Source organism: Leucoraja erinacea, chromosome 24 (assembly GCF_028641065.1).
Source record: "Leucoraja erinacea ecotype New England chromosome 24, Leri_hhj_1, whole genome shotgun sequence".
In the NCBI taxonomy this organism is placed as follows: domain Eukaryota; kingdom Metazoa; phylum Chordata; class Chondrichthyes; order Rajiformes; family Rajidae; genus Leucoraja; species Leucoraja erinaceus.
In genome coordinates, this window is record NC_073400.1 from 23303885 (window position 1) to 23330753 (window position 26869).

Sequence of the window (26869 nt, forward strand, 5' to 3'; positions counted from 1 at the left end):
TGGGATGTGGGAGGAAACTGGAACACCAAGAGGAGACGACCCCCCCACGCCCCCCCACCCCCTCCCCACGTTCTTAGAGAGAACGTGCAAACTCTACACAGACAGCACCCAAGGTCTGGATCAAACCTGGGTCTCTGGCACAGTGAGGCAACAGCTCTACCAGCTGTGACACTCTGCTGCCCAGGGGCCTCTATGCCACTCATATCATTCTATCATGTTAACAATGTGAGCCTCAACAACAACTGTGTGAATCTGGGTGGCGCAGCAGTAGAGTTGCTGCCTTACAGCGCTTGCAGCGCCGGAGACCCGGGTGCTGTCTGTATGGCGTTTGTACGTTCTCCCTGTGATCTGCATGGGTTTTCTCCGAGATCTTCGGTTTCCTTCCACACTCAAAAGACGTGCAGGTTTGTAGGTTGATTGGTATAAGTGTAAATTGTCCCTAGTGTGTGTAGGATATTGTTAATGTGCAGGGATCGCTGGTCAGTGCAGACTCGGTGGGCCGAAGGGCCTGTTTCCGCACTAAACGTAACTCTAAACTAAACTAAAACTAAACTGGTGAAGAAGGGCTCGCTACTGCAGACCAGCAGCATAGGTGTAGTGAATGTAGATGTAAAGTGAAACAACACAAAGAGTTACTGAACCGACTGAATCAGTCTGACGAAAGGTCCCAATGTCACCTATTCGTGTTCTCCAGAGATTCTGACCCGCTGAATTACTCCAGCACTTTTGGTGGATGAAGAAGGGATCACTGGTGCATCTTGCAAGTCGGGAGTGACGTCGGAATCTGAGGTTCTAAATGGCCGGGGAGACAGCGGGTTCCTGGGATGGGTTGGAGGCAGATCATTCCATTCACATGCGGTTTACACTTTATATTTGTTTTATTTAAGTTTCTGGCAATGCATGGTGGTCACGGGAGGTCAAAGGGAGTCATGTCAATAGTGGGTCGGGGGTGTATTGTCATTTCATTATCACGTGGCCTCTGTTGGTCCAGAAAAAAGGTTAATCCAGAAAGGCTCTGGAAACGAGGATGCCGGAAAATCAGTGTTCAACCTTTATTAACACATTGAATGATATGATTATGGACAATGAGTGCTAATTGAGAGGTCCAATTTATCTTCATCCAGTGTGGAAGAAGGGTCTCGACCCGAAACACCACTTATCCATGTCCTGTCTCCACCCAATAGTTGCAAGAACTATTCTGTTCCCTGCAACTTTTGAGAACTCTTTCCTCTGTCTTTAGTCTCTCCCCCATCCTCTCCTTCATTTGATCCACTTTGACAACAAGTGCCCAAGCCGCTGGAGTTTCCTTTCTAGATTTCTGTCTTCTCTAAACTATTTTTGTAAGCAAGCATTTGATTAGCTGTTCAGACAGTTCACAGAGTCAAAATCACACTTCAAGAAAACAGATCCTCCAGCCTATGGAGTCCCTACTGACCATCAGGCACCAATTTTGTAGTCTTCTCATTCCCCATTAACTGGTGCAGCATTCGAGCTGCTGCCTTACAGCGCCAGAGACCCGGATGTTTGTCCGTACAGAGTTTGCACGTTCTCCCCGTGACCTGCGCAGGTTTTCTCAGAGATCTTCGATCTCCTCCTACACTCCAAGCACGTACATGTTTGTAGGTTAATTGGCTTGGTATAAATGTAAATAAAAGTCCCTAGTGGGTGAAGTGTAGTGTTAATGTGCACGGATCGCTGGTTGGTGTGGACCCGGTGGGCTGAAGGGCCTGTTTCCACGCTATATCTCTAAACTAAACTAAACTGCTCCAAGACTACCACTCGCCTCCACATTAGGGGCAGTTTACAGTGGTCGATTAACCTAATAACTTGCACTTCTTTGGGATGTGGAAGGAAACTACAGCACCTGGAGGAAACCCCTGTGGTCAGAGGGCAAACTCTATACGGGCAGCATTCATGTCAGGATTGTAGTGGAACTGAGGTAGCGTCTCTACCAACTGTGCCATCATGCCACCCATCATTCTTTGCCCCATTATCTACTTCATTTGTTCGCTAACGTTCTGTGTTTCATTCACAAGGGTTCCCAGGTCCCTTTGCGATGCAGTATTTCTCCATTTAAACAATGCTTGTCTTGACCCGAAACACCACTTATCCATGTTCTCCAAAGATGCTGCTTGACTGGCTTGAGTTACTCCAACACTTTGTGTCCTTTTGTGTATTAACCAGCATCTGCAGTTGTTTGTTTCTCCAATTCATCCTTGTTCTTGCTTCATTCCTTATCATTCAGCCCAGGAAACGCTCGGTGCAAACCAAAGATCTTAGAGCAGAGATCTTTGGTGCAAACTGTCTTTAGAGCACAGGCAGCCCATCTTTCACTATTCTGGAAATAGTGATTAATGCAAATCCTTTCAGCATTGCCTCCACATTTCATGTTACTGACTGTTAAATTGTAGACAAATGCTTCCCATTCTTGAATCACTTCATTCAGGGCAGAGCATTCATGAATGAATATAACAATGGGAATGTTACACTTGGGTTTTACAGCTCCAGTACTCATCTATCCTTCACCATTGTTGGTGTTGTGTTTAGTATTTCTAAAGTACCTCTAAACATGGTTTGCTCTAAGCATTCTGTTCCAGAGGGAGAGAGAAAACCATTCAAGACACTGTTATATAATAAGTATTCCCTCACACTGTTTTCGTCATAATTTCCATCAGTGGCTGGGTGTTGTCTCCTTTGACTGCTTAATGCACCCAGCCTTGTATAAGCCCCTCCACCCCTGGAAGCCTCACATACCCTCATCTTCAGTTGCTCTTGCTCTCACCTTCATCCCTTGCTGCTCCACCTTCACCCCCTGCTGTCCCCACCTTCACCCCCTGCTACTCCCACCCTCACATCCTCCCCTCAGTTCCTCCTGGTTCTCCACCTCACGCTACTGGTGACCAGGCAACCTTCAGTCAAATCTGTTACTTGGTTCTTAATCAGTACTGTTCACACTGCCACACAAGAGTATAGGTATAGGTACCACAGTATAGGTCTTCCACACAAACTGCATAATTCACTGAAAAATCTGCATCCATCCAGCACCCGTGTTATAGAGTTGTACAGCATGTTGACAGGCCCCCCAGCCCCACTCGTCCACACTGACCGAGTGGCCTATTTACACTGTAGGAAGGAATTGCAGATGCTGGTTTACACCAGTGCTGCCAACTCTCACGCTTTGAGCGTGAGACTCACGCCCTCAAGCAAACTCTCACGCCCTCACGCTCATCAGAAATTTTTCTCACGCTCAGTGGTGAGGAATTTTGTGATCAACAAAAATTAAAAAACTCGGATAAACTGCATGGTCCGCGGTTGTTGGAGAGCCGGGGCTGCGGGAGGGATGGGAGCAGAACCAGCGGCCGGAACAGATGCGGGGAGCCGGGACGGACGAGTGTTTGCCGGGGCCGGCGTGTCGCTCGCTGCAGCTCTGGCCATGGAGCACTCCGGACAGTGCAACTCCCGGGTGTCGGAGGCGTCGGAAGCATCGCTGCCGCGAGAGTCTCTGTGCTGAAGGGACAGACAGACTCTCAAAGGGAGGTGGAGAGAGAGGGGAAGGAGACAGGGAGACAGAGGGGCGAGAGAGGGAGGGGGGTGAGAGGAGAGAGAGGGGAGAGAGGGGAGAGACAGGGGGGGAGTGAATGAAGAGAGAGAAGAGGTAGAGGGGGGGGGAGAGGGGAGAGAGAGGGGAGAGTGAGGTGGGGAGGGGGGGGGGGGGGGAGTGAGAGAGGGAAGAAAGAGGGAAGAAAGAGAGGGGGTGGAGAGGGAGGAGAGGGTAGGAGAGAATGGGAGAGAGAAGGGGAAGAGAGAGGGGTGGTAAAAGAGAGAATGGGGAGAGAGGGAAAGTGGGTGATAGTGGGGCAAAGAAGAAAAGATAGAGACAGAGGAGAAAGAGAGGGGAGAGGGGCAAGGGGAAGAGTGAGGTAGGAGGGAGGAATGGGGAAGAGAGGAGGAGAGAGGGGGGAAGAGAGAGAGGTGAAAGGAGAGACAGAGAGAGAAGGGAAAGAGAGAGGGGAGAGTGTGTGGAAGATACTGTATGAAGAGTGTGTGTGTGTCTTCCTGTCTCCTGTCAGGGGGTTCAAGGTGAGTGGAATGAGAGTGTGGCAAGATACTTAAACTGTGTTTTTCTGTTGTTAGGTGGAGTTGTTGCCTAGGAGAGCTAATGGTTGCAAAGATTAATCTTTGCATCATTCTTGGTTATGATTTCAAAGGCTAATGATAATAGAGAATGCAGGCGGAAGATTTCAGATTAAATGTGATCCCAGCATCAATGGGAAAGAATGTTATAATTAAGGGCAGTTAGTGCAAATCAAAAGGTCTGATTTTTCATTGTCCTTATTTCATTCCTTATCTGTCATCTTAGGTAACTTCTCATCCTTTACTATTCTGGAAACGGTGATTAATGCAAATCCTTTTATAATTGCCTCAAATGTTCAAGGTAATGACTGCTAAATTATAGACAAATGTTTCCCATTCTCGAATCACTTCATTCATGGCAGTTTTTGGAACATTCATGAATGAATATAACAATGGGAATGTGCTACTTGGGTTTTACAGCTCCAGTACTCATCTATCCTTCTCCATTGTTGGGTGTATAGTATTTCTCAAGTACCTCTAAATATGGTAGAATTCTGAGCATTCTGAACATTCTGTTCCAGAGGGAGAGAGAAAACCCTGTAGTACTCCTCCATTGGTGGTGTTGTATAGTATTTTTAAAGTACTTTAAAGATGGGTTGCACTGAGCATTTTGTTCCAGGCAGTGAGTGAAAACCATTCAAGAAACTGTCACACAGTGGTAAGTATTCCCTCATACTGTTCTGGTTGTTATAGTCATAGAGTGATACAGAGTGGAAACAGGCCCTTCAGCCCAACTTGCCCACATCGGCCAACAAGTCCCAGCTATATCAGCCCCACCTGCCCACGTTTGGTCCATATCACTCCAAACCTGTTCTATCCATGCACTTGCCTAAATGTTTCTTAAATGTTGGGATAGTCCTACCTCCTCTGGCAAAATGTTGGGATAGTCCTATGTCCTCTGGCAAGCTGTTCCCTACAGCCAGCACCCTTTGTGTGAAAAAGGTACCCCTCAGATTCCTATTAAACCTTTTCACCTTCACCTTAAACCTATGTCCTCTGGTCCTCGATTCACCAAATCTGGGCAAGAGACTCTGTGCATCTACCCGATCTATTCCTCTCATGAGGAATTGTCCTCAGTTGTTTCCTTCTACTGCTTAATGCCCCTATCCTTGTATAATCCTCTCCACCCCAGGGAAACTTCACCTACCCTCATCTCCAGTTGACCTTGCCCCCACCTTCACCCCCTGCTGCTCCCACCCTCACATCCTACCCTCAGTTCCTCCTGGCTCTCCACCTCACCCAAATGTTGACCACCTGTGCCACATCATCGATAGAGTTTACAGCATGGAGACATGGCCTTCACCCAGAGCTGTCAACTCTCATGCATTGAGCATGAAACTCGCGCATGTCGCCCAATTCTCACGCTCTCACGCTGAACACAGAATTTCTCAAGCTCTGTCGTGAGAAATTCTGTGATCGTCGAGAATTTCAAAACTAATATCAACTGCATGGACCACGGGTGTTGGAGAGCCGGGGCGGAGGGAGGGATGGAAGCAGAAGCAACGGCGGGGGCAGATGCGGACGGGGGAGCTGGGGCTGGTGAGTATTTGCCAGGCTGGCGAGTCGCTCGCTGCAGCTCCGGCCTTAGAGCAGCCTCAGTGCAAGCAGAAAAATGTTCCTGATGTTGGGGGAGTTCAGAACCAGGGGTTACACAGTTTAAGAATAAGGGGTAGGCCATTTAGGACTGTGATGAGGACAAACTTTCTTCACCCAGAGAGTTGTGAATCTGTGGAATTCTCTTCCACAGAAGGCAGTGGAGGCCAATTCACTGGATGTTTTCAAGAGAGAGTTACATTTATTTTTCTAATGCCATTTAAACTTCACTTGGATTTCAATCACTTTAAGGTAAAAGTAATTGGGAATGAGGAGCACTGGAACAAAAATTTGTCCTCGGTACATATTAACTGTGATATAATAATGTATGGTTGGTGCAATCAAAACAAAGATCTTTTTATCTTTTTATCATTGTTGTATTATGAATACCACAGAAAATATTATGTACCCTCAAGATCACATTAAATAGAATATTATTGCTTAAATATATAATTATTGGACTTTGCATTTCGGAAAAGTCCCAGCTGAGAGGAAGACAGCAAAATACTGAGAACATTGGGGGTGAAAATGACTTCAGGACAGTTTATTAGGAAAATGAAGGAATGGTAACAGAATACTTATACAGCTGAGTGAGTATAATTTTATGGATGAGAAATTGTGTTCAACCAATTGATGACTTCTTTGACAAAGTATGTTAGATAACAAGGAAGCCAATGGATGTGGCAAATTTTGTTATACAAAATTTAGTCTGTGAAGTGCCCCATAAAAGATTACCGCATTAGATAAGCACCTGACGACTTGAACGTAATAGGTTAAGTCCAGGGGGTCAGATATGAGGCTTTATGCATGGTCCAGATATATTGTCAGTGCAGAGGGGCTAGGAGCAAGGCCAAGTGTGCATCCAGAGTCAAGGTCTGGAATAGTACTGGGTGTGCAGTCAAAGCTGGGACAATGGGAGTGTTCAGCACTGGGAACCTAAGCAGGTAAGCAGCTATGATCAGGGTAGAATAGGGGGACAGGTGCAAGGCTGGACTCAGGGACAGGAATGAGAGAAGGTATGCAACTGGAATGAGGGTCAGGAGTAGTACCAGGTGTGCAGTGAGACCCAGGTTGGTCAACATAGGCCAAGTACCTGTTGATCAGAGTCTGGGTCTACTGTGGAATGTAATTAGGAATGTAATTTAGCCTAACCTTATTCATGGCTAATCCAATTTAAAGCATCAATATTGCATTCAAGTGTAAGTTAAAAGACTCGCTACATAATGCACCAGATAGCACAATTCCAAGCTGAAAAATGCAGAAGCTTTGTACCAATAGGACGGGGGACACCCCTCTCCCACACCTGCTCCCCCTCCCCCTCGGTCGCTACATTCCCTCGGGCTTGGTCTCTCGCAATTCCTCACTCGCAACTCTCACCCAATGTTGGCAGCCCTGCTTCAGCCCTACTGGTCCATACTGCCCAAGAGGCCTATTTACATCGTTTGCATTTTCCTTCATTTGGCCTGCATCCTTCTCTTTCTTTCCTGTTCATGCAGCACTACTATGTAATCAGAAATATATATAACAGAAGCTTCATAAGTGTTTCACTGTCTGAAAGTCACCCATCCATCTCCTGTCAGCATGTTCAAGGTGAGTGGAATGAGTGAGTGGCAAGACTGTGTTTTACTGTTATTTTTCTGGATTTCCATCTCACCCAACTGGTGATCAGGCAACGTTCAGACAAATCCGTTATTTGGGTCTTAATCAGTACTGTTCACACTGCCACCATAGTATAGCTCTTGTATCCTGATGTACCTCATGTACATGCTGGGTGTCATGCACCCAGCATGGACATGAGGTAAAACGAAACTGCATTTCGTTGTCTCTGTACTGTACACTGACAATGACAATTAAAGTTGAATCTGAACCTGATACAAACTGAATCCTTCACTGAGAATTCTGCATCCATCCTGACACCCTTGCTCATCTCGGCCGCAGGCGGCGCTGTGGAGCGACTCCACCCGGCCACAAGCGGCGCTGTGTGACCCTTGCTCCTCCCGGCCGCCGGCGGCGCTGTGGAGCGGCTCCTCGCGGCCGATGGGGGCGCTAAAGGATGCCTCCTCCTCCCGGCCGCCGGCGGCGCTGTGGTTTTTGTCGCCTCTGCTCGGTGCTGCAGCGGGCGGGCGGGTTGCCGGTGACGGGTCGCTGGCTGCTCCAGACCAGCCCGAGGCGGAGCGACTGGGCTGCGGCAGTAAATGGTGAGTCATGCACCCGCCATGGACATGAGGTATATCAGCGATGGACTGGGGCAGGTGATGCAGGGCTGGTAGTGAGGGGGACGGAGAGAACGAGGAGGGGTGAGAAGGGCGGTGTGAATGAGGGGGGGAGAGAAGGGGGGGGAGAGAGAGGGGGTGGAGGAGAGGTAGGAATGGTGGGGAGGGGGCGGAGGAGGGGGGGAGGGGGGGGCGGAGGGGGAGAATGGTGGGGGTTAAGGGAAAGCTTGAGGAAGCTTGAGGAGGGAGGGGGTTGTTGAGGGCGAATAGGGTTTGAGGAGGAGGAGGAAGGTGAGTGGGTTTGAGGAAGGCAGGAGAGGGGGGGGGGGGTTGAGGAAGTGAGGGGGGGGGGAGGGGGGCATTGAGAGCGGTGCCAGGTCTGGACATGGGCTGATGTGTGCAGGTGTAGGGAGTGGTCAGGACCGGCGTAGTGGGAGGCGAGGGTGGAGAGGAGAGAGGGCCACATCTGCTGCAGAGGAATTGGAGCCCAGATTCGTGGGAGTTGCTGTAGATGGTACTGGGGATTGGGAAGGGATTGTGCCAAGCATTTAGGAGGAATGATTCGGTGATTAGAGTGGAGGAAAAAAGGCCTGTAACTAGTGATCCGGATGGGTGGTGGTACCCAGCTCTCACCTCCTGCTGTCACTCCAATGCTGACCAGTGACCCAGGCGGGGGAGAGGGGGAATTGGATGTCGTTGCAACAGAGACCCAGATTCAATCCTATTCTCGGATGGGTTTCTGAGATTAGGATTCTGAATCCCACATGGGTTTCCGCCAGGTGTTCCATTTCCCTCTCGCATCCCAAAGCTGTGGGTGCCCGGTGGGTTAATTGGCTACTGTAAATTACCCAAAGTGTGTAGGCGAGTGGTGGAATTTTGGGGGAGTTGATGAGAATGCGAGTAGAATGAAAACACGGCATTAGTGTGGGGTCACTGTAACCGGGTTGTTGATGGTCAGGGTGGATTAGATAGATATTTCCAAGTTCACTCTATGATAACCATTGGTCTTACAAGGATCATCTGACTCCCCCGAGTTAAAGTTGAGAAAGTTCAGCTTCTTATTGATACTCAATCCGCTCCCCTCCACCATATCCTGATTACATCTAGATCAATCCATCCCCAATCCTTTGCATTACCTTTAAAGTTCATCTCTTTCAATGACTGCCAATCTCTGTTTTTCCTCAGTACTTCTCAGTAGGTTTATCATTTTGCACTGCTTGTTGGCTAAACTGTGGGAGCTTTAAATGTCCATGTGCGTTGTGTCTGCAGGTGTTGCGTGAATGGGAGGTGTGAGAGGATGACTGAGGAGTCTTGGTTCAGTGACAGTGGCGGCAGTGAGAGAGAATCCTGGGCCAGGGAGGTCATTCGTCGCCAGTGCAGACACACCAGGTAAGCAGTTCGACGCAAGAAGCCAGCTGTACTCGTCCAGGGAAGATACGAATTGAAGTAAAATATGCACCGACCTTAAGAGACTTTCACCCAACAACTTTGACCATTGCAGCATTTCATCCCCAACAGCTTGTGAACGATATATAACAGAATTCCGATGACATACTAACCAATGGTAAATGCCTTTCTGTAAGTCTTAGACATGCAGCATGGAAACAGGCCCTTCAGCCCTTCGAGTCCTTGCCGACCTCCAAGCACCTGTTTGCACTAATCCTATGCTAATCCATTTTATTCTCCCCAAATCCCCAAATACTCCCCAGATTTCATCACTTACCTATATACTAAGACCAATTTACATGGCCAGTTAACCCACCAACATTCCATTGGGATGTGGAAAGAAACCGGAGCACCCGGAGGATAGCAGGGTGAAAGTGCAAACTCCACACAGACAGTATCAGTGGTCCGGTCCGAACCTGTTTGCTGGAGTTGAGGCAGCAGCACTATTAGCTATTGTTACTGTGTGGCTCCATTAATTATAACATTTTTAATTAAAAAATAAAATCACAAAGCTTTAATGCTATCAAGAAAGCTGTCTTCTCCATGCTGTTGTTTATTTTCCTGTGAGCAACCATTCTCTCATAACAATTCCCAGTACAACAAAGATCTGATGGACGAACATTAATAAAAAAAATGCAAATACAGGAACTTTGAATATGAAACACAACAGTGTAGGAAGGAACTGCAGATACTGGTTTAAACCGAAGATAAACACAAAAAGCTGGAGTAACTCAGCGGATCAGACAGCATCTCTGGAGAAAAGGAATAGGTGATGTTTCAGGTCGAGAACCTTCTCCAGACATGCTGTCTATCTGGGAAACACAACAGTCAGGCAGCATCTGTGGAAGAGAAACAGAATCAGTGTTTCAGATTTTAGACTCTTGTTTGATGCTGCCTGACCTGACGGTTTCCAGCATTTTCTGTTTTTACAAGTCTAGTAGATTGCTGAGTCATTATGTTTTCCTGCTGTTTCTGCCTGTATCCTGGTTGATTGATACTTTGCATTGCTCACTGAGGTTTTCTTTGTTCCAGAATCACCTGTTTGCATTATTCTTTTTAATATATTATGGTGCACCAGCAATTGATCACTTATCTAAGTGCAGAGTCTGACGTTGTGTTTCTGATTTCTGAGACTCACTTTTTTATTTCTGTAGTCTGCAAATCTTTCTCAGGAGGTTGTCATGAAGCTTGATCATGTCAGCAGCAGCGTCAACTTGATTAGATTCTTGTATCCCTGCCTGTTATACCTTTGCACTAAATGTTGTACCCTTTATCCTTCATCTTTACACGAAGGACGACTTAGAAACATAGAAACATAGAAATTAGGTGCAGGAGTAGGCCATTCGGCCCTTCGAGCCTGCACCACCATTTAATATGATCATGGCTGATCATCCAACTCAGTATCCCGTACCTGCCTTTTCTCCATACCCTCTGATCCCCTTGGCCATAAGGGCCACATCTAACTCCCTCTTAAATATAGCCAATGAACTGGCCTCAACTACCCGCTGTGGCAGAGAGTTCCAGAGATTCACCACTCTCTGTGTGAAAAAAGTTCTCCTCATCTCGGTTTTAAAGGATTTCCCCCTTATCCTTAAGCTGTGACCCCTTGTCCTGGACTTCCCCAACATCGGAAACAATTTTCCTGCATCTAGCCTGTCCAACCCCTTAAGAATTTTGTAAGTTTCTATAAGATCCCCTCTCAATCTCCTAAACTCTAGAGAGTATAAACCAAGTCTATCCAGTCTTTCTTCATAAGACAGTCCTGACATCCCAGGAATCAGTCTGGTGAACCTTCTCTGCACTCCCTCTATGGCAATAATGTCCTTCCTCAGATTTGGAGACCAGAACTGCACGCAATACTCCAGGTGTGGTCTCACCAAGACCCTATACAACTGCAGTAGAACCTCCCTGCTCCTATACTCAAATCCTCTTGCTATGAAAGCCAACATGCCATTCGCTTTCTTTACTGCCTGCTGCACCTGCATGCCTACCTTCAATAACTGGTGTACCATGACACCCAGGTCTCGCTGCATCTCCCCCTTTCCCAATCGGCCACCGTTTAGATAATAATCTGCTTTCCCTGTTTTTGCCACCAAAATGGATAACCTCACATTTATCCACATTAAACTGCATCTGCCAAACATTTGCCCACTCACCCAGCCTATCCAAGTCACCTTGCAGTCTCCTAGTATCCTCCTCACACCTAACACTGCCCCCCAGCTTAGTGTCATCCGCAAACTTGGAGATATTGCCTTCAATTCCCTCATCCAGATCATTAATATATATTGTAAATAGCTGGGGTCCCAGTACTGAGCCTTGCGGTACCCCACTAGTCACTGCCTGCCATTGTGAAAAGGACCCGTTTACTCCTACTCTTTGCTTCCTGTTTGCCAGCCAGTTCTCTATCCACATCAATACTGAACCCCCAATGCCATGTGCTTTAAGTTTGTATACTAATCTCTTATGTGGGACCTTGTCGAAAGCCTTCTGGAAGTCCAGATACACCACATCCACTGGCTCTCCCCTATCCACGCTACTAGTTACATCCTCGAAAAATTCTATAAGATTGATTGTATTTATGTGCACTTTTTTGACAGGATAGCGAACAATGGCATATCTCGGTACACGTGACAATACTAAACTAAACTAACTGAATTAAACTCATGGAGAAATTATATGGATTATTATGTTAAATTTATTGTATATTGTGTTCTTTTTTTTAACATGAATGACTGTGGTAACTCAAATATCATTGTACCTTAATTGTTGCATGTGACAATAAATGTGAACTTGAACTTGATTATGTTATGGTAGATAAGATTCTGACGTTTGGCACAGGCATTGTCAGTCGAAGGGTCTGTTCTTGTGCTGTGTTTGGCTCCGCAATTAATTCCACGACCCATGGACCTATTACATTTCCTGTGATGTAGAGAAAACCTCATCCACTAACTACCCCTTGTATTTGAAGTACAATGTTGGTTTCCCAAGCTCCATCACTGTACTGACTTCAGCCCCTGTCCCATTTTCCCGAGTTACTCACAAACTCTCTCGAGTTTTCCCCTTGACTGTGCAGGTGACAACCTCTACCAGTAGATGGCGGAGCAAAGCACATTGAAAGGCAAGAGTCAAGAGTATTTCATTGTTACATGTACCAACAATGATATTCTTAGTTATAGCAGCATAACAAGCCTACGTACAGATATGCTGATATGGACCGTGAAGGATTCAATTAATTATATTTCAGTGTAGATTATTAATACAGTAAAACATCAGGGCTGCTGAGGCAGAGGGGTTCAATGTCACCAGTGATACCCCTTCACCAAGCGTGAATAGCAGTGGCTCAGCTAGAGGAACTTTTGCCTCACAGAACCCATGTTCTCCGTTTCCATCTGCGTGGAGTTTGAATGTCCTGCCTGTGACCTTGCGGGTTTCTTTCAGGTGCTCTGTTTTATTCCCATATCCCAAAAAGGTGTGGGTTGGTAGGTAAATTGGCCACTGTAAATTGTCCGGAGTGTGCAACGGTTGCAGAATCAGTGGGAGATTATACAGAACATAGTGCAGCACAGGAACAGGCCCTTCAGCCCACAATATCCATGCCGAACATGAAGCCAGGTTAAACTAATGTCATCTGCATGCATGTGATACATATCCCTCCATTCGCTCAATATCAACGTGCCTGTCCAAAAGCCTTTGACACCCCCAATTCCTCACCTTCTGTGACTCCCCACCTTCTGTGACTCCCCTACTGCTCTCCTTGCACCATCCATTCATGTTGGCTGTCCCATCTGTTCCCGATTACCACCTCCTCCTGCCTTCTGGGACACTAACACTGCTCATTCCCCTTCCCCTCCTCCTCCTGCTGTACCCCTCATCTACCCCTGCACAGAGGGACACCAGGGGAGGATGCGTGCAAAGCTGAGACCCAGGCATCCGATGGAGCGCTGGTGTCATGCACGCAGACAGACGGTATAGTTTAGAGATAGAGTCCTTCGGCCCACTGAGTCCACGCCGACCAGCAATTCCCGCACACTAACAATATCCTACACACACTAGGGACAATTTACAATGTTACTGTAGCCAATTAACCTACAAACCTGTACATCTTTAGAGTGTGGGAGGAAACGGGAGCACCCGGAGAAAACCCACGCAGGTCTCGAGGAGAACGTACTAACTTGGTACAGACAACACTCGTAGTCAGGATGGAACCCGGGACTCTGGCACTGTAGGGCAGCAACTCTACCGCTGCATCACTGTGCCGCCCTGTTATCTAGTTCAAATTATGGGTTCACTTTTTTGTGAGGTGCTTGGTTGCCAAGACATTTATTGGGCTCAGCAGCAAATCAGGTTTGTGAGCTGGGAGCCACTCGGGGCTACTACCCAATCACCAGTCACTCATTATTGATGACACTCTTGGGAGAATGAATCAGTGGGAAAATTAATGCGGGGGGGGAAAGGAATTGTTCTATGAGTCAGCCGAGAATCAATTATCTGAATTGCATCCTCCTTTGCCATAAGGAAGTTTAAAATTAAGAAGGACCTTGCTCCCATATTGTTCTTGTATCTCTGCTTTGAATTGCAAAAAGCAAAACTGGTAGCACCACTTCTCTGGTATGGTGCAACACTTGGCAGATGAGTGTTAGGATCGATCTCTAGTTGGCAATGAGGTAGTAGAGCTTGACACGGGGAACTTTGCAGTTGGCCAGTGGCCCTGAAGTAGGAAGCTGCTGTCCTTCTGATATTGGGACCATTTGTTGAGTGTTTCATGAGCTTCAAACAGTTTTGAGCCATACTTTAGCTTCCCAGAGAGGTTTTGTGTCCACTAGAAAGGGAATAGTAATCATTATTGCATTGCATGGGATTATTGGGATCGTGAGGATTATGGAAAATTGTCAATAGTAATGAGTTGGAGACACTACACTTGGTTGGAAGTTACTGGGATGGTGTAGAATTGGGAATTGTTGGAAACCATAATAAATTATGGGAAGATTTTCCAACCGCCATTGGGGATCACGGGAATTTCGGAATTCATATAAATTACTGAGTGTCATTCTGCCATTTTGTGTGGCTAGGAAATACTGGGAATATTTTGGCAATGCTTGGAATTTTAAAGAAATGCTATTAATTATCGAGAACGCCTGGTTTCTTTCATTCCAGGAAGTTTAAAACAGATTTTCCAAGAAACGTGGTAAATTTTCTCTCCCATACAGTGTAAATCTGAAACTAATTGCGGCATTTTATTCCACTGAGCACAAAGAATACTGACTGTATAGTTTCCGGCAGTAGGTTAAGGTTTGCTGGGTGTATGTTTGTTCATGCAGGAGAGAGTTAAATAGAAGCTGATCGAAACATGAGCTATTTCAAAATGGAAGGTGGAAAGTGTTAGTAAAGAACAAAGAAAGTAGGCCATTCAGTCCTCTATGTTTGCCCCATCGTGCAATAAGATCATTACTGATTTGTCTGCTCAGCGTTACCTTCCTGGACAAACCCCATATCTCTTATTCCCTCCAGCAATCCTCTTGGGTAGAGAATTCAAAAGTTTCCTCCCCTTCATTCTCACAAAGATCCTCAGTAGCTGACCCATTTGAGACTCGCCCTTGGGTCCAAACACTCCCATGAGGGAGAACATCAACTCCACATCTACCCTGTCAAGTCCTGTAAAAAAAATAATGGGTTCATCACACATTGTTCTAAACTATGGAGTATAAACTGGTTTGCTTAATCCATTCTTGTAAAACAAACCTGTCGTCTCACAAATCATTCTGACGGACCATCCCTGAATTCTCTGTATTGCAAGTGTGACATTCCTTAAGCAGTGAGACCAGAACTGCAGGTGCTCGTTTAAACCAAAGATAGACACAAAAAGGTGGAGTAACTCAGCGGGTCAGGCAGCATCTCTGGAGAAAAGGAAGAGGTGACGTTTCGGGTCTAGACCCTCTTCAGACTGAGAGTCATGGGAATAGGAAAGGAGAGATATAGATGTGATATAGAACAAATGAATGAAAGATATGCAAAAAGTAACGATGATGAAGGAAAGTTGGAGACCACAATGGTCCATTGTTGGCTGTGGGCTAGGTGCTAACGAGTTATACAGACAGTGAAACTCAACAGGATGTCAGTAAAATTAGTACGACAGCTGAGGGAGGGAGGCAGCTAACAACTCAGCAGTGTGAATATTGCTTTATTTAACTTCAAGTAACCCTTGCATCCCCTCTCTCTCCATCCCATCCCCACCTTAGTCCTGGTCCTTTCAGCCTCCTCATTTAAAGAGTACTCTGCCTTTCTACTGAAGTGAATCGCGTCACATTTTTTACGTTCCATCTGCTATGTCCTTGCCTATTTGCTTAACTTGTTGCTATCCTACTGCACCCACCTGGGCCCCTGGAACTGTGAGGCAGCATCTCCACTATTTGTGCAGCTTACATCCTACATAATGCTGGGTGACCATAAAGAATCAGTATTCAGCTGGGTACAGGTTGCTTGCGACATCTCTTAGTTACTGTTCAGCCGTCTAATGATGACGTACTTGCAGTGTAACTATTCAAAACACTAGTCAGCAAGTTGGCATCATATGCTATCCAGCCAAAGATATACCAGGAGGATTTTAGATCAGTTGTTCTAAAGAATATGTGGTTAACAATGTAAGGGTTCCTGGCTATGCAGCCGGTGAGTTATTTACTTCAGATTGTTGTTTTTCAATACTTAACTGTGGAAACATTCAGGTGAGTAAGACACTTAATGATGCATACGATCTAGTTTCTGCCCTACTGCAGGTTAAATGTGGTTGTTGGAAATGAATTATTCATTTTTGAAGCAGGTATATTCAAGCAATATCTCTTCAAGTTGGTGCTTTTACATCTGTACTTTGATTTTTGTTTTTAAAGTACTCGATGTACTTCATGGACTTTTCCTTCATTAAACAACTGCATAAATCCTTTCCGTTGGAAATTTCCACGAGAGGTTATCATTAGTGGTTTAAAGGAATTCAAATAATTCTGGTATTATTCCATGTGAGGAATTATGATGAAGCCGGAAAGTTACTAGACGCAGTTCATGCTTATAATAGATAAATCTCGCGACGGTTCAAGTACTGTGTTCCAGATGAGGATTTTAAAGACCGAGAACCCAATGCACTGGAATTTTATCAAGGTAATCAGTCGATTAAAAAGAATTAACAGTATATGTTGCCATCACATTTGTCCTTGTTGGTCGACCCAAAACACCTCAAATTTAATATTCCCACCTTTTGTTTTGCAACCTTTCATGACTTAATCCTCAGCAAACTAATTTCCTCTAACTACACAATCGTTTGTGTCATCACCATTACTAACCTTCCTGACTCTCATCCCCAGAAGCTAGACCTTTGGTTGTGTCACCCAGAGTTTCAAAATACCTTTCCTATTCCATTACCAATCAACCTCACCTCTGTTAATGCCAACTTGTATTCCCGGCTAAGTACTTGACTGTTTACCATAATATGACTCTATTTACCGAAAGGGGCGACACAGTGGCACAGCGGAAGATTGGTGCCTTACAGCGTCAGAGACCCGGGTTCGATCCTGACTAGGGGTGCTTTCTGTACGGAGTTAGTACATTCTTCCTGTGAAATACTGATTAAGGTTGACGATTAACAGGGAACTCTATATAGATCGGAGCACAGGAGGATGAGGGGTGATCTTATAAAGGTGTACAAAATCATAATAGGAATAGATTGAGTAGACGCCCAGAGTAGGGAAATCGCGAACCAGAAAACATGGGTTTAAGGTGAGGGGAGGAGTGATTTAATAGGAATCTGAGGGGTAACCTTTTCGCAGAAAGGGTGCTGGGTGTATAGAACGAGCTGCCAGAGGAGGTAGTTGAGGCAGGTACTATCGCATAGTTTAAGAAACATTTAGGCAGGTGCATGGATAGGACAAGTTTAAAGGGATATGAGCCAAACGCAGGCAAGTGGGACTAGTGTAGATGGGACATGTTGGTCGGTGTGGGCAAGTTGGGCCGAATGGCCTGTTTCCACGCTGTCTGACTAAATGGCTGCTGGCACTGCATAAGGAGGGAGAGGCTGGTGTTCTGTTTGCAGGGATTGTTGTATTGCCTGTGGTACATACTAAGACAATATGGACAGAGCCTGTTTAGCAAGTTTGCTTCTCTGTTCGTTCCTCATGCTCTTATACTTCTGAACATAGTGGGGATATATATGGTTCATCTAGCTATAATCCTCAAATTATTATTAATTATTTTGTTATAAAATCTTCCTATTGTGTCATTGGTCATTTACAGTTGCCTGTCAGAGTTAGAATTGTTGACAGCAGTACACTTAGTTTCATTGTTGTATCCTGGCCAAGAGGGTGGAGCCTTCCTTAAATCTTCATTTAAAAATAAGAGTCTTGAGTTAGCTTTTGGCCTTGATTATTGGCAGATCTCTCCCCTCTTCAGAAGGATTGGGTACTCAAACCATATTCCAGAGACTGGAGTGTACAGTCACTTCAATGAAGAAGCAAGGGAGTCGTTATCAAGAGTGAAGTTTTAAACCTAGAAAAAAAGACAGTGCTGGAGTAACTCAGTGGGTCAGGAATCATTGCCAGAAACATGGACAGGTGATGTGTATGGTCAGCCTGGCACACGAATAGGTGGATCAACTTTCCTTTTTTAATAGGTAGATCCTGGATGGTGGACCACCAAAGATGAAAAGACACAGTTGCGAGACCAGGATTGAACAGTTCTGTGAAGCTAGAGGAATGAATGCTAATATTTGTTTTTGGGAAGCACTAACCTCTGTGACCTAGAAATACTCGGAATCCAGGAGTCCACAGGGGAGGGGTTGGGCGAAGGGATAGAGTTGATGGGGAAGATGGGAAGGGTTTCATGGTTACCTGAAATTTTAGAATACAATGTTCAATTCTTTAAGGTGGACCATATTTCCACCTTTAATGGATGTTAAAGATTCCAGGGAATTTTTTTAGAAAAACGAGAATTCTCCCAACTGCCTGGTGAATAATGGTTCCCCACATGACAGGTCATTTATACTTTTACCCTTCATGAGACCCAACTGTGTCCAGATTGACTTCAGTGTGTAAACATCAAAACTGTAACTACTAAAAATCATCTTTGCACCCAAAACCTCTCATCTTAAAATACATGTAACTCTAGTCTTTGACATATCTACAAGGGAAAATGGTTGTCCCTATCTACCTTATCTATGCCTTTCATAATTTTACAACCTTCTATCATGTCTTCTCTCAGCCTCTGACACTGCAGAGAAAATAATCCAAGTATACTCAACCTCTCCTTATAGCTAATACCTTCTAATCCAGACAACCTTTTTTTGCACCCTCTCCAAAGTCTCCACATCTTTCCTGTTCAGGATGGATTTGTGTATGAAATGGAAACACATTTGCCCAGAACATTAACTTCCCCATTGAAGCCCAATGACTGGTATATTGCTCCAGAATTGCTGGTCAATGGAATACTCACGACTGATTGAAAGGAGATTGCACTTGTGTAGATACCTTCAGATGAAGGCAGTTCCATCAGCTGTGGAAGGGGTTTACTTTAGTTTAGAGATACAGCGCGGAACATACAAACTGCGTACCGACAGCACCAGTTGTCGGAATCGAACCTGGGTCTCTGGCGTTGTAAGGCAGTAACTCTACCACTGCGCACTGCAGAAAAACAGCTTAAAAGGATGGAGATAGGGGAGGGAAGAGGTAAAGACCAGATCAACTTAGACCCATTAAGATGCTGGGGCAAATTTATATTTTATCCATGCAGCTAGCAGCCAAAACGTAGTTCCTGACACTGGCTCAAACAAGAAAGTATAGACAAAACTTTAATTTTCAAAAATTATCCTGAAATATATTTAAATACACTTGCATTAATTAAAAAAAGTAAATTAAATCGAGCAATTAAAAAAAACATAGAAATTAACTGAAAATAATCCCCCATTGATTGATGCTGCTCCTCTACAAGGCCTAACCTAGGACAGGTTGTTCAAGCCGATTCACTACTTAAATGTGGAGGAATTGCCGTTAACTTCTGTGGCAAATAGTGGCTGGAAATTGGAGGATGTTTACCCTTGCTCATGCATTAGTCCTTAGCTTAGTGCCATTATGGAAATCCTGACGATTTCTCGCAGAACCAGCATTTCCCTGCAAAATCGAGGCCATTAAAGCTTCCTTCAAAGTGTGTCCTTCTGATCCATATAGAGTTCCCTGTCGATCTTCAACCTGAATCAGTATTTCTGGTTAATGATTCAATGATACTTTGTTGTCATGTACCTAGGTTGGGGGAAATTATTTGTTTTTGCATGCAACGGACAATGCGCACAAAGAGTCGCCACATTACCAGCGCTGACAAAGTTACCAAAGTATTCATTAATCATGTTAAACCCTTTTCATTCTCCACCCGCTCCCACCGGGTCCCTCTTTGTTCTTGGTAATCCCCCCCCCCCTCGCCAGGTCCCTCTTTATTCTCGGTGGCGTGGCCAGACTGCCTCTCTGCAGCCAGCAGCTGGCTCTGGTCTTGCATGGCTCTGTGGTACTCTCCTGGTTGTTTCCCTTCTGTGCCACCATGCTGTTCACAAGGAGCTTCTAGGTTGAAATGTTTAACACACTTTAATATACCACGTGAATCATTAATCTTTCCCCTTCTAAAATAATTAGGATCCGTAGTCGTCTTGTATAAATCCATCTTGATTACCTTTAACCATCACAGTATTGCCTGGCAAGATGATAATCAAATTATTGACCAGTCGATCTTTATATATTATTCTACAGAAATTGCAGGTGTGCACTGACAAAAACTTCCTGTGCCCCAAAGTTTTGTGAAGCAAAAGTTTTGAGAAATTGAGCTAAGGGTAAAAGTGGTGCTCCAAAATTGTATTCACACCATACAGTTCAGATTTAGTTTAGTTTAGAGATACAGGTCCTCTGACCCACTGAGTTTGCGCCGACCAGCGATCCCCGTAAACCAGCACTATCCTACACGCTAGGGACAATTTACAATTTTTACAGAAGCCAAATTATTGAATTTCTTTTTTGAATTGAATTTCCTTTATTGTCATTCAGACCTTTCGGTCTGAACGAAATTTCGTGCCTGCAGTCTTACATACAATTATACAAGAATAAAAAACAGTAAACACAAATTAACATGCACCACAGTGAGTCCACCAAGCACCTCCTCACTGTGATGGAGGCAAAAATCTTAGGGCTGCAGTCCCTTCCCTCCTCTTCTCCCTCTGCAGTCTTGCATTCCAATTATCCTTCAAAGCTGTACATCTTTGGAGTGCGGCAGGAAACCGGAGCACCCAGGAATACTCATGCAGTCACGGGGAGAACGTACAAACTCTGTAGAGGCAGCACCCGTAGTCAGGATCGAACTCTGGTCTCTGGCGCGATAAGGCATTACATATGCCACAGTGCTGCCCATTCAAACTGGGCTGCAGTTTCAGAGCCCCGGCCACAGGGGGGCTAGTTCAACCTGCCCATAGGCTGCGGAAGTCCCGATGAGATTGACATTGGCCGCCTCACCCGGTCTGGGACTCACATTTTCGGGGGGACTTCCTGGGGCGAATTTTAAGTGTGCTCTTGTAATTTTGTCCGGTTTAAGGGAGGTGCCGGATCACTAGTTGCCGGAAAATCAGTGGTGGACCTGTATTTGAACCTTGAACAATATGGAGGTTGTTAGAAATCCATTAAAAACATTATCGCTAGAATTTACCCACTGCTATTACCGTAATAACTTTACATCAAAATTTAACTGAACGATCATGGCCCAATGAAGGCGACTGGACAGTGAACGTCTGAGCCTTGCTCCTTCCTAAATTATAATAGCAACTGTGCATGAAAAATGTTTAATTGGACATGGAGGTTTGGGATGCCCTGCAAGAAACATGAAGTATGCTTTAGAAATACAAGTCTTGCATTTCAATTTGTTTTCTAGGCTGCTGCTGGAGAGATAATCAACATCTTGCAGTTTGCCTTCCCTATGTTGTTTGAGAAGTCATTGAAGTTTTCGGTACAGAGGCAACTCCTTTTGAGAGAATGAAGCAAGCAAAGTGAGCAAGAAGTTTTGTACGGTTTGTGGATTTGCACATGGTGCATGGACTGCATGCACAATGGCTATGAGTTGCGCATGTCAACTACTGCATGAAGGGCTGAACTTGAGAGATTTTTACTGATATGACCACCAGGTTGGTAAATAAAGAGCAAGAGCGGATGTGGTATATCTCAACAATCCACGCACTGTATGAAAGATTGTTAGATATACATGGGATTAGAATCAAATTGCAGGCATTGGGGATCTTGTTGAAGGACAAGAAATGGTAGGAATCGATATTTTTTTTCGGACTGGCAGTCTTGCAAGTGGCATACTAGAGGAATTGATATTGAGTCTAAAGCTGTTGTATTTTCGTCTGCAGTTTCTGCAACAAAATTAAGCGGGAAAGTGATCTGTAAGGAGAGAATAAGTCGGCAGGAGGATATACAGTGCCCTCCATAATGTTTGGGACAAAGACCCATCATTTGCCTCTGTACTCCACAATTTGAGATTTGTAACACGTCAATCTCTGACATTTCTGTCGACTCCGATGTGATCCCTCCATTAGTATATCTTCTCATCTACACCCCTTTTCGCGATTCCTCTGCAACTCCTTGGTTCACTTATCCCTTCCCACCCAAACCACCCCCTCCCCAGGTACTTTCCCCTGCAACCCCAGGTGGAACATCTGTCTCTATACCTCCTCCTTCATCCAGGGACCCCATCAAACCTTCCAGGTGAGAGAGGTTCTCAGGCTCCTGCCCATGCTCTGTCCTGTCCCTTATCTCTCCCAGCTTTTTTTCCCACACCTTCAGAATCAGTCTGAAGAAGGGTTCCATCCTAAAACATTGACTATTTGTGTTCTCCAGGGATGCTGCTGCTGACCAACTGAGTTACTCCAGCCTTTTGAGTCTATAGTCTAAACCAGCATCTGCAGTTCCTTGTTATTAGAGTTTGTGTGGCCATGATTGATTCGATGATGAAAGGGTTATCCTCTATAGAATATATGAGGAAACCAAGCTATACTTGCTGGATGAGAGGTGATCTTTAAAGCACAAATGGCTGATCTCCTAAAACTGGGAATTGTCTATTTGCTTAAACCAATGATTGTTGGCATGTCTAATGTGGCCCCATGCATTTCAATGGTGTTGCCAGCGATTACTTAATGAAGGTAATGAAAGTGCAAATGAAGGTCTGCTTTTTTGGAATTAATATTTTTGAGTTATGTGTTGAATGTAACAGAGGTAGAGTTGCTGCCTTGCAGCACCAGTAACCCGGTCTTGATCCTGTCTACAGATGCTGTCTGTTCAGAGTTTGTACGTTCTCCCTATGACCGCATGTGTTTTCTCCGGCTGCTCCAGTTTCCTCCCACACTCCACAGGTTTTATCGGCTAATTATCTTTGGTAAAATTGACCCTTATGTGCAGGATCGTGTTAGTGTATGGGGTGATTGCCGGTCGTGTTAGTGTATTGCCGGTCGTGTTAGTGTATGGGGTGATCGCTGGTCGGTGGGCCATAGGACCTGTTTCTGCGCTGTATCTCTTAAGTCTAAAGAATGCGTCTGTCAATGAATTTATTATTTTTAATGTTTTTCAACTGTTTCAAAATGTCTGGTGACATTTGAAACAGTCGAGTCTGTGACAGAATTAACTGTGGGAATGCCATCAGGTCAGGACCTTTGGTTCACCATCTGAGGCTGGGTCACTGCTTGCAGACCACTCTGCCTCATGTGACAGTTGCAGCAGCAAACCTGGCAACGTGCAACCTGCACTGTTGGGTATCACGAGAGGCAAATCTAAGTTCAGGTCAAGCCCACTGAGCACTATTGCAGTGTGTGGAATGGTGCGAGTTACTCATACCTTGTGATCTTGGAGGCCATGTTGGTGCTTATCCAGTTAGCTCCAAGTGTTGCTTCTTCCCTCCCAGTTATATGATTATGTAATTTGGAGTAGGGCATTCTCTATAGAAATAACATGTCCAACATTTCTCATGTCTAAAGAAGTCCTGCCTTGAAACGTCATTGATTCAGGTCCTCTGCAGGTGCTGCTTGACCTACTGGCTTACTCCAGGACTTTGTACTGTATTCTGGTATAGCATTTCTAATTTCACACCGGTTATAAAATAGTTAATTTCTCCAGAAAGAAAGCAGCTGTTATTTGTATACCTCCACTTGTGGCGTCAATGCCCCCAAAGTGTTTTACAATGAGGGATGGTGAGTCACTGCTGTGATGTGGCAGCTAAAATGTGCACAGAAAGCGCCACAGGCCATACCATTTGTTTTTAATGAAGCTGGTTGAAGAATAAATATTAACCTATGCGGCACAATAGAGCAGTGGTGGAGCTGCTGCTGCTGCACAACGCCAGAGACCCGGGATCAATTCCAGTGCTGTCAGTGCAGAGGAAGGAACTGCAAATTTTGGTTTATACCAAAGATGGACTCAAAATGCTGGAGTAATTCTGCAGATCAGGCATCAACTCTGGAGAAAAATGATGGACGATGCTGCTGCAACTGTCACATTAGGCAGAGTGGTCTTCATCTAAGAAGGGTTCCGACCTGAAACTTCACCCATCCTTTTCCTCTAGAGATACTGCCCTGACCCGCTAAGGTACTCCGGGAGCACATTGTGTCTATCTGTCTGTGCAGAGTTTGCACTTTCTCCCCGTGACCGTGTGGTTTCCTCCCACATTCCAAAGACATACAAGTTTGTAGGCTGATTGGCTTCTGTAAACTAGTGTACAGTGACCATAAGGTCCTCAGTGATAGCAGTAGAATTAGGCCATTCGTCTACATAATCAAGTACATTCAATCATGGCTGACCTATCTTTCCTGCCTTTTCCCCATAAACCTCTGACACCTGTACTAATCAAGAATCTATCAATCTCCGCCTTAAAAATATCCACTGACTTGCACTCCACAGCCTTCTGTGGTAAAGAATTCCACAGATCCATCACCCTCTGACTAAATAAATGTCTCCATCTCCTTCCTAAAAGAAAATTGTTTAATACTGAGGTGATGACCTCTAGTCCTAGACTCTCCCACTAGTGGAAACATCCACATCCACTCCTTCCAAGCCTTTCACTATTCTGTATGTTTCAATGACATCCCCCCCCCTCATTCTTCTAACTCCAGCGAGTACAGGCCCAGTGCTGATAAACACCAGTCATATGTTAACCTGGGACTTATTCCTGGGATCATTCTTGTAAACCTCCTCTGGACCCTCTTCAGAGGAAGTTTTGATGGGCCAAAGGGCCCGTTTCCACGCTGGATCTTTAAAAACTAAAACTGTACGAACAGTGTAGATGTTTCAGAAAGCCCTGCTTGAAATTTGTTTTCAGGCTTCGCCATCTCACTGGAAGTGCAAACTAAAGGGAAAGCTTTAAAGGCTCAGCTGTAATTTCAGCATCCTGATGACTCGACACCTTGGTTACACCTGAAAATAGAACCGCTGCTTCTATGGGTTGAGGGGTGGTGAATGGATCAGTGAGAGCGTAATAGATACAGTGGCCTCCATAATGTTTGGGACAAAGACCCATCATTTATTTATTTGCCTCTGTACTCCACAATTTAAGATTTGCAATAGAAAAAATCACGTGGTTAAAGTGCACATTGTCAGATTTTAATAAAGGCCATTTTTACACATTTTGGTTTCACCATGTAGAAATTACAGCAGTGTTTATACATAGTCCCCCACATTTCAGGGCACCATAATGTTTGGGACACAGCGATGTTATGTAAATGAAAGTATTCATGTTTAGCATTTTGTTGCATATCCTTTTGCATGCAATGACTGCTTTTCTGAGTCTGTGATTCATGAACATCACCAGTTGCTGGGTGTCTTCTCTGGTGATGCTCTGCCAGGGATGTATTGCAGCCATCTTTAGCTTATACATGTTTTGGGGGTTAGTCCTCTTCAGTTTTCTCTTCTGCATATAAAAGGCATGCTCAATTGGGTTCAGATTGGGTGATTGACTTGGCCACTCAAGAATTTATCATTTTTTAGCTTTGAAAAAATCTTTTGTTGCTGTGGAAGTGTGTTTGGGATCATTGTCCTGCTGTAGAATGAACCGCCGGCCAATGCTTTTTGAGGCATTTATTTGAACTTGAGCAGATAGGATGTGTCTGTACACTTCAGAATTCATTATGCTACTACCAGCAGCAATCATATCATCAATGACGATAAGTGAGCCAGTACCTTCAGCAGCCGTACATGTCCAGGCCATAACACCCCCCCGCTGTGTTTCACAGATGAGGTGGTATGCTTTGGATCTTGAGCAGTTCCTTCTCTCCTCCATACTTGCCATCACTCTGACATAAGTTAATCTTCATCCCATTTGTTTACAAACCTTTTTCCAGAACTGCAGTTGCTCTTTGAAGTACTTCGTGGCAAACTGTAACCTGGCCATCCTATTTTTGCAGCTAACCAGTGGTTTGCATCTTGCAGTGTAGCCTCTGTATTTTTGTTCATGAAGTCTTCTGTGGACAGTGGTCATTGACAAATCCACACCTGACTCCTGAAGAGTGTTTCTGATCTGTCAGACAAGTGTTTGGGTTTTTTTTCTTTATTATAGAGAGAATTCATCTGTCATCAGCTGTGGAGGTCTTCCTTGGCCTGCCAGTCCCTTAGTGATTAGTAAGCTCACCAGTGCTCTCTTTCTTCTTAATAATGTTCCAAACAATTGATTTTGGTAAGCCTGGGGTTTGACTGATGTCTCTAACAGTTTTATTCTAGTCCCTCAGTTTCATAATGGCTTCTTTGACTTTCATTGGCACAACTTTGGTCCTTGTGTTGATAAGTAGGCATTAAGTAGGCAATTAAACACACCTGAGCAATTACAAACGCCTGTGAGGCCATGTGTCCCAAACATTATGGTGCCCTGAAATGGGTGGACTATGTACAAACACTGCTGTAATTTCTACATGGTGAAACCAAAATGTATAAAAATACCCTTTAATAAAATCTGACAATGTGCACTTTAACCACATGTGATTTTTTTTTTCTATGACAAATCTCAAATTGTGGAGTGCAATGGCAAATAAATAAATGTTGGGTCTTTGTCCCAAACATAATGGAGGGCAGTATATGTAATTATTTTGACATTGTGCATGCATTTGTATGTGTGAAATTGTGTCTTCGTCCATATGAGGGGTCTTGACTTGAAATAGCAACTGTCCATTTTCTTCCACAGATGCTGCCTGATGTGTTTACTTTAGTTTCGAGATACAGTGGGGAAACAGGCCCCTCTGCCCACCGTGTCCGCGCCAACTAGCCATCACTCCGTACATTAGCACTATCCTACACACTAGGGACAATTTACATTTTTTACCGAAGCCAATTAACCTACAAACCTGTATGTCTTTGGAGTGTGGGAGGGAAACCAGTGCACCCAAAGATAACCCACGCAGTCACGAGGATAGCTTAAAACTTCATACAGACTGCAGCCGTAGTCAGGAT

At 44.9% G+C, this 26869-nt stretch overlaps 1 protein-coding gene across 4 annotated transcripts in view; it reads left to right on the plus strand.

Moving 5' to 3' along the window:
- The first annotated feature begins 7785 nt into the window (after positions 1 to 7785).
- The window catches only part of LOC129708796 (BTB/POZ domain-containing protein 10-like), a 45227-nt gene continuing 26143 nt past the window's right edge, over positions 7786 to 26869 (plus strand). The window contains exons 1-2 of one of the 4 annotated variants that reach the window (XM_055654774.1): positions 7786 to 7925; positions 9210 to 9329. In XM_055654774.1, coding sequence (XP_055510749.1) covers positions 9238 to 9329 — 92 coding nt within the window. In that variant the 5' untranslated portion in view covers positions 7786 to 7925; positions 9210 to 9237. Of the gene's footprint in view, positions 7955 to 9209; positions 9330 to 21320; positions 21436 to 21544; positions 21571 to 26869 lie in introns of those variants that run through there. The other 3 variants (XM_055654772.1, XM_055654776.1, XM_055654777.1) reach the window with 3 other exon arrangements.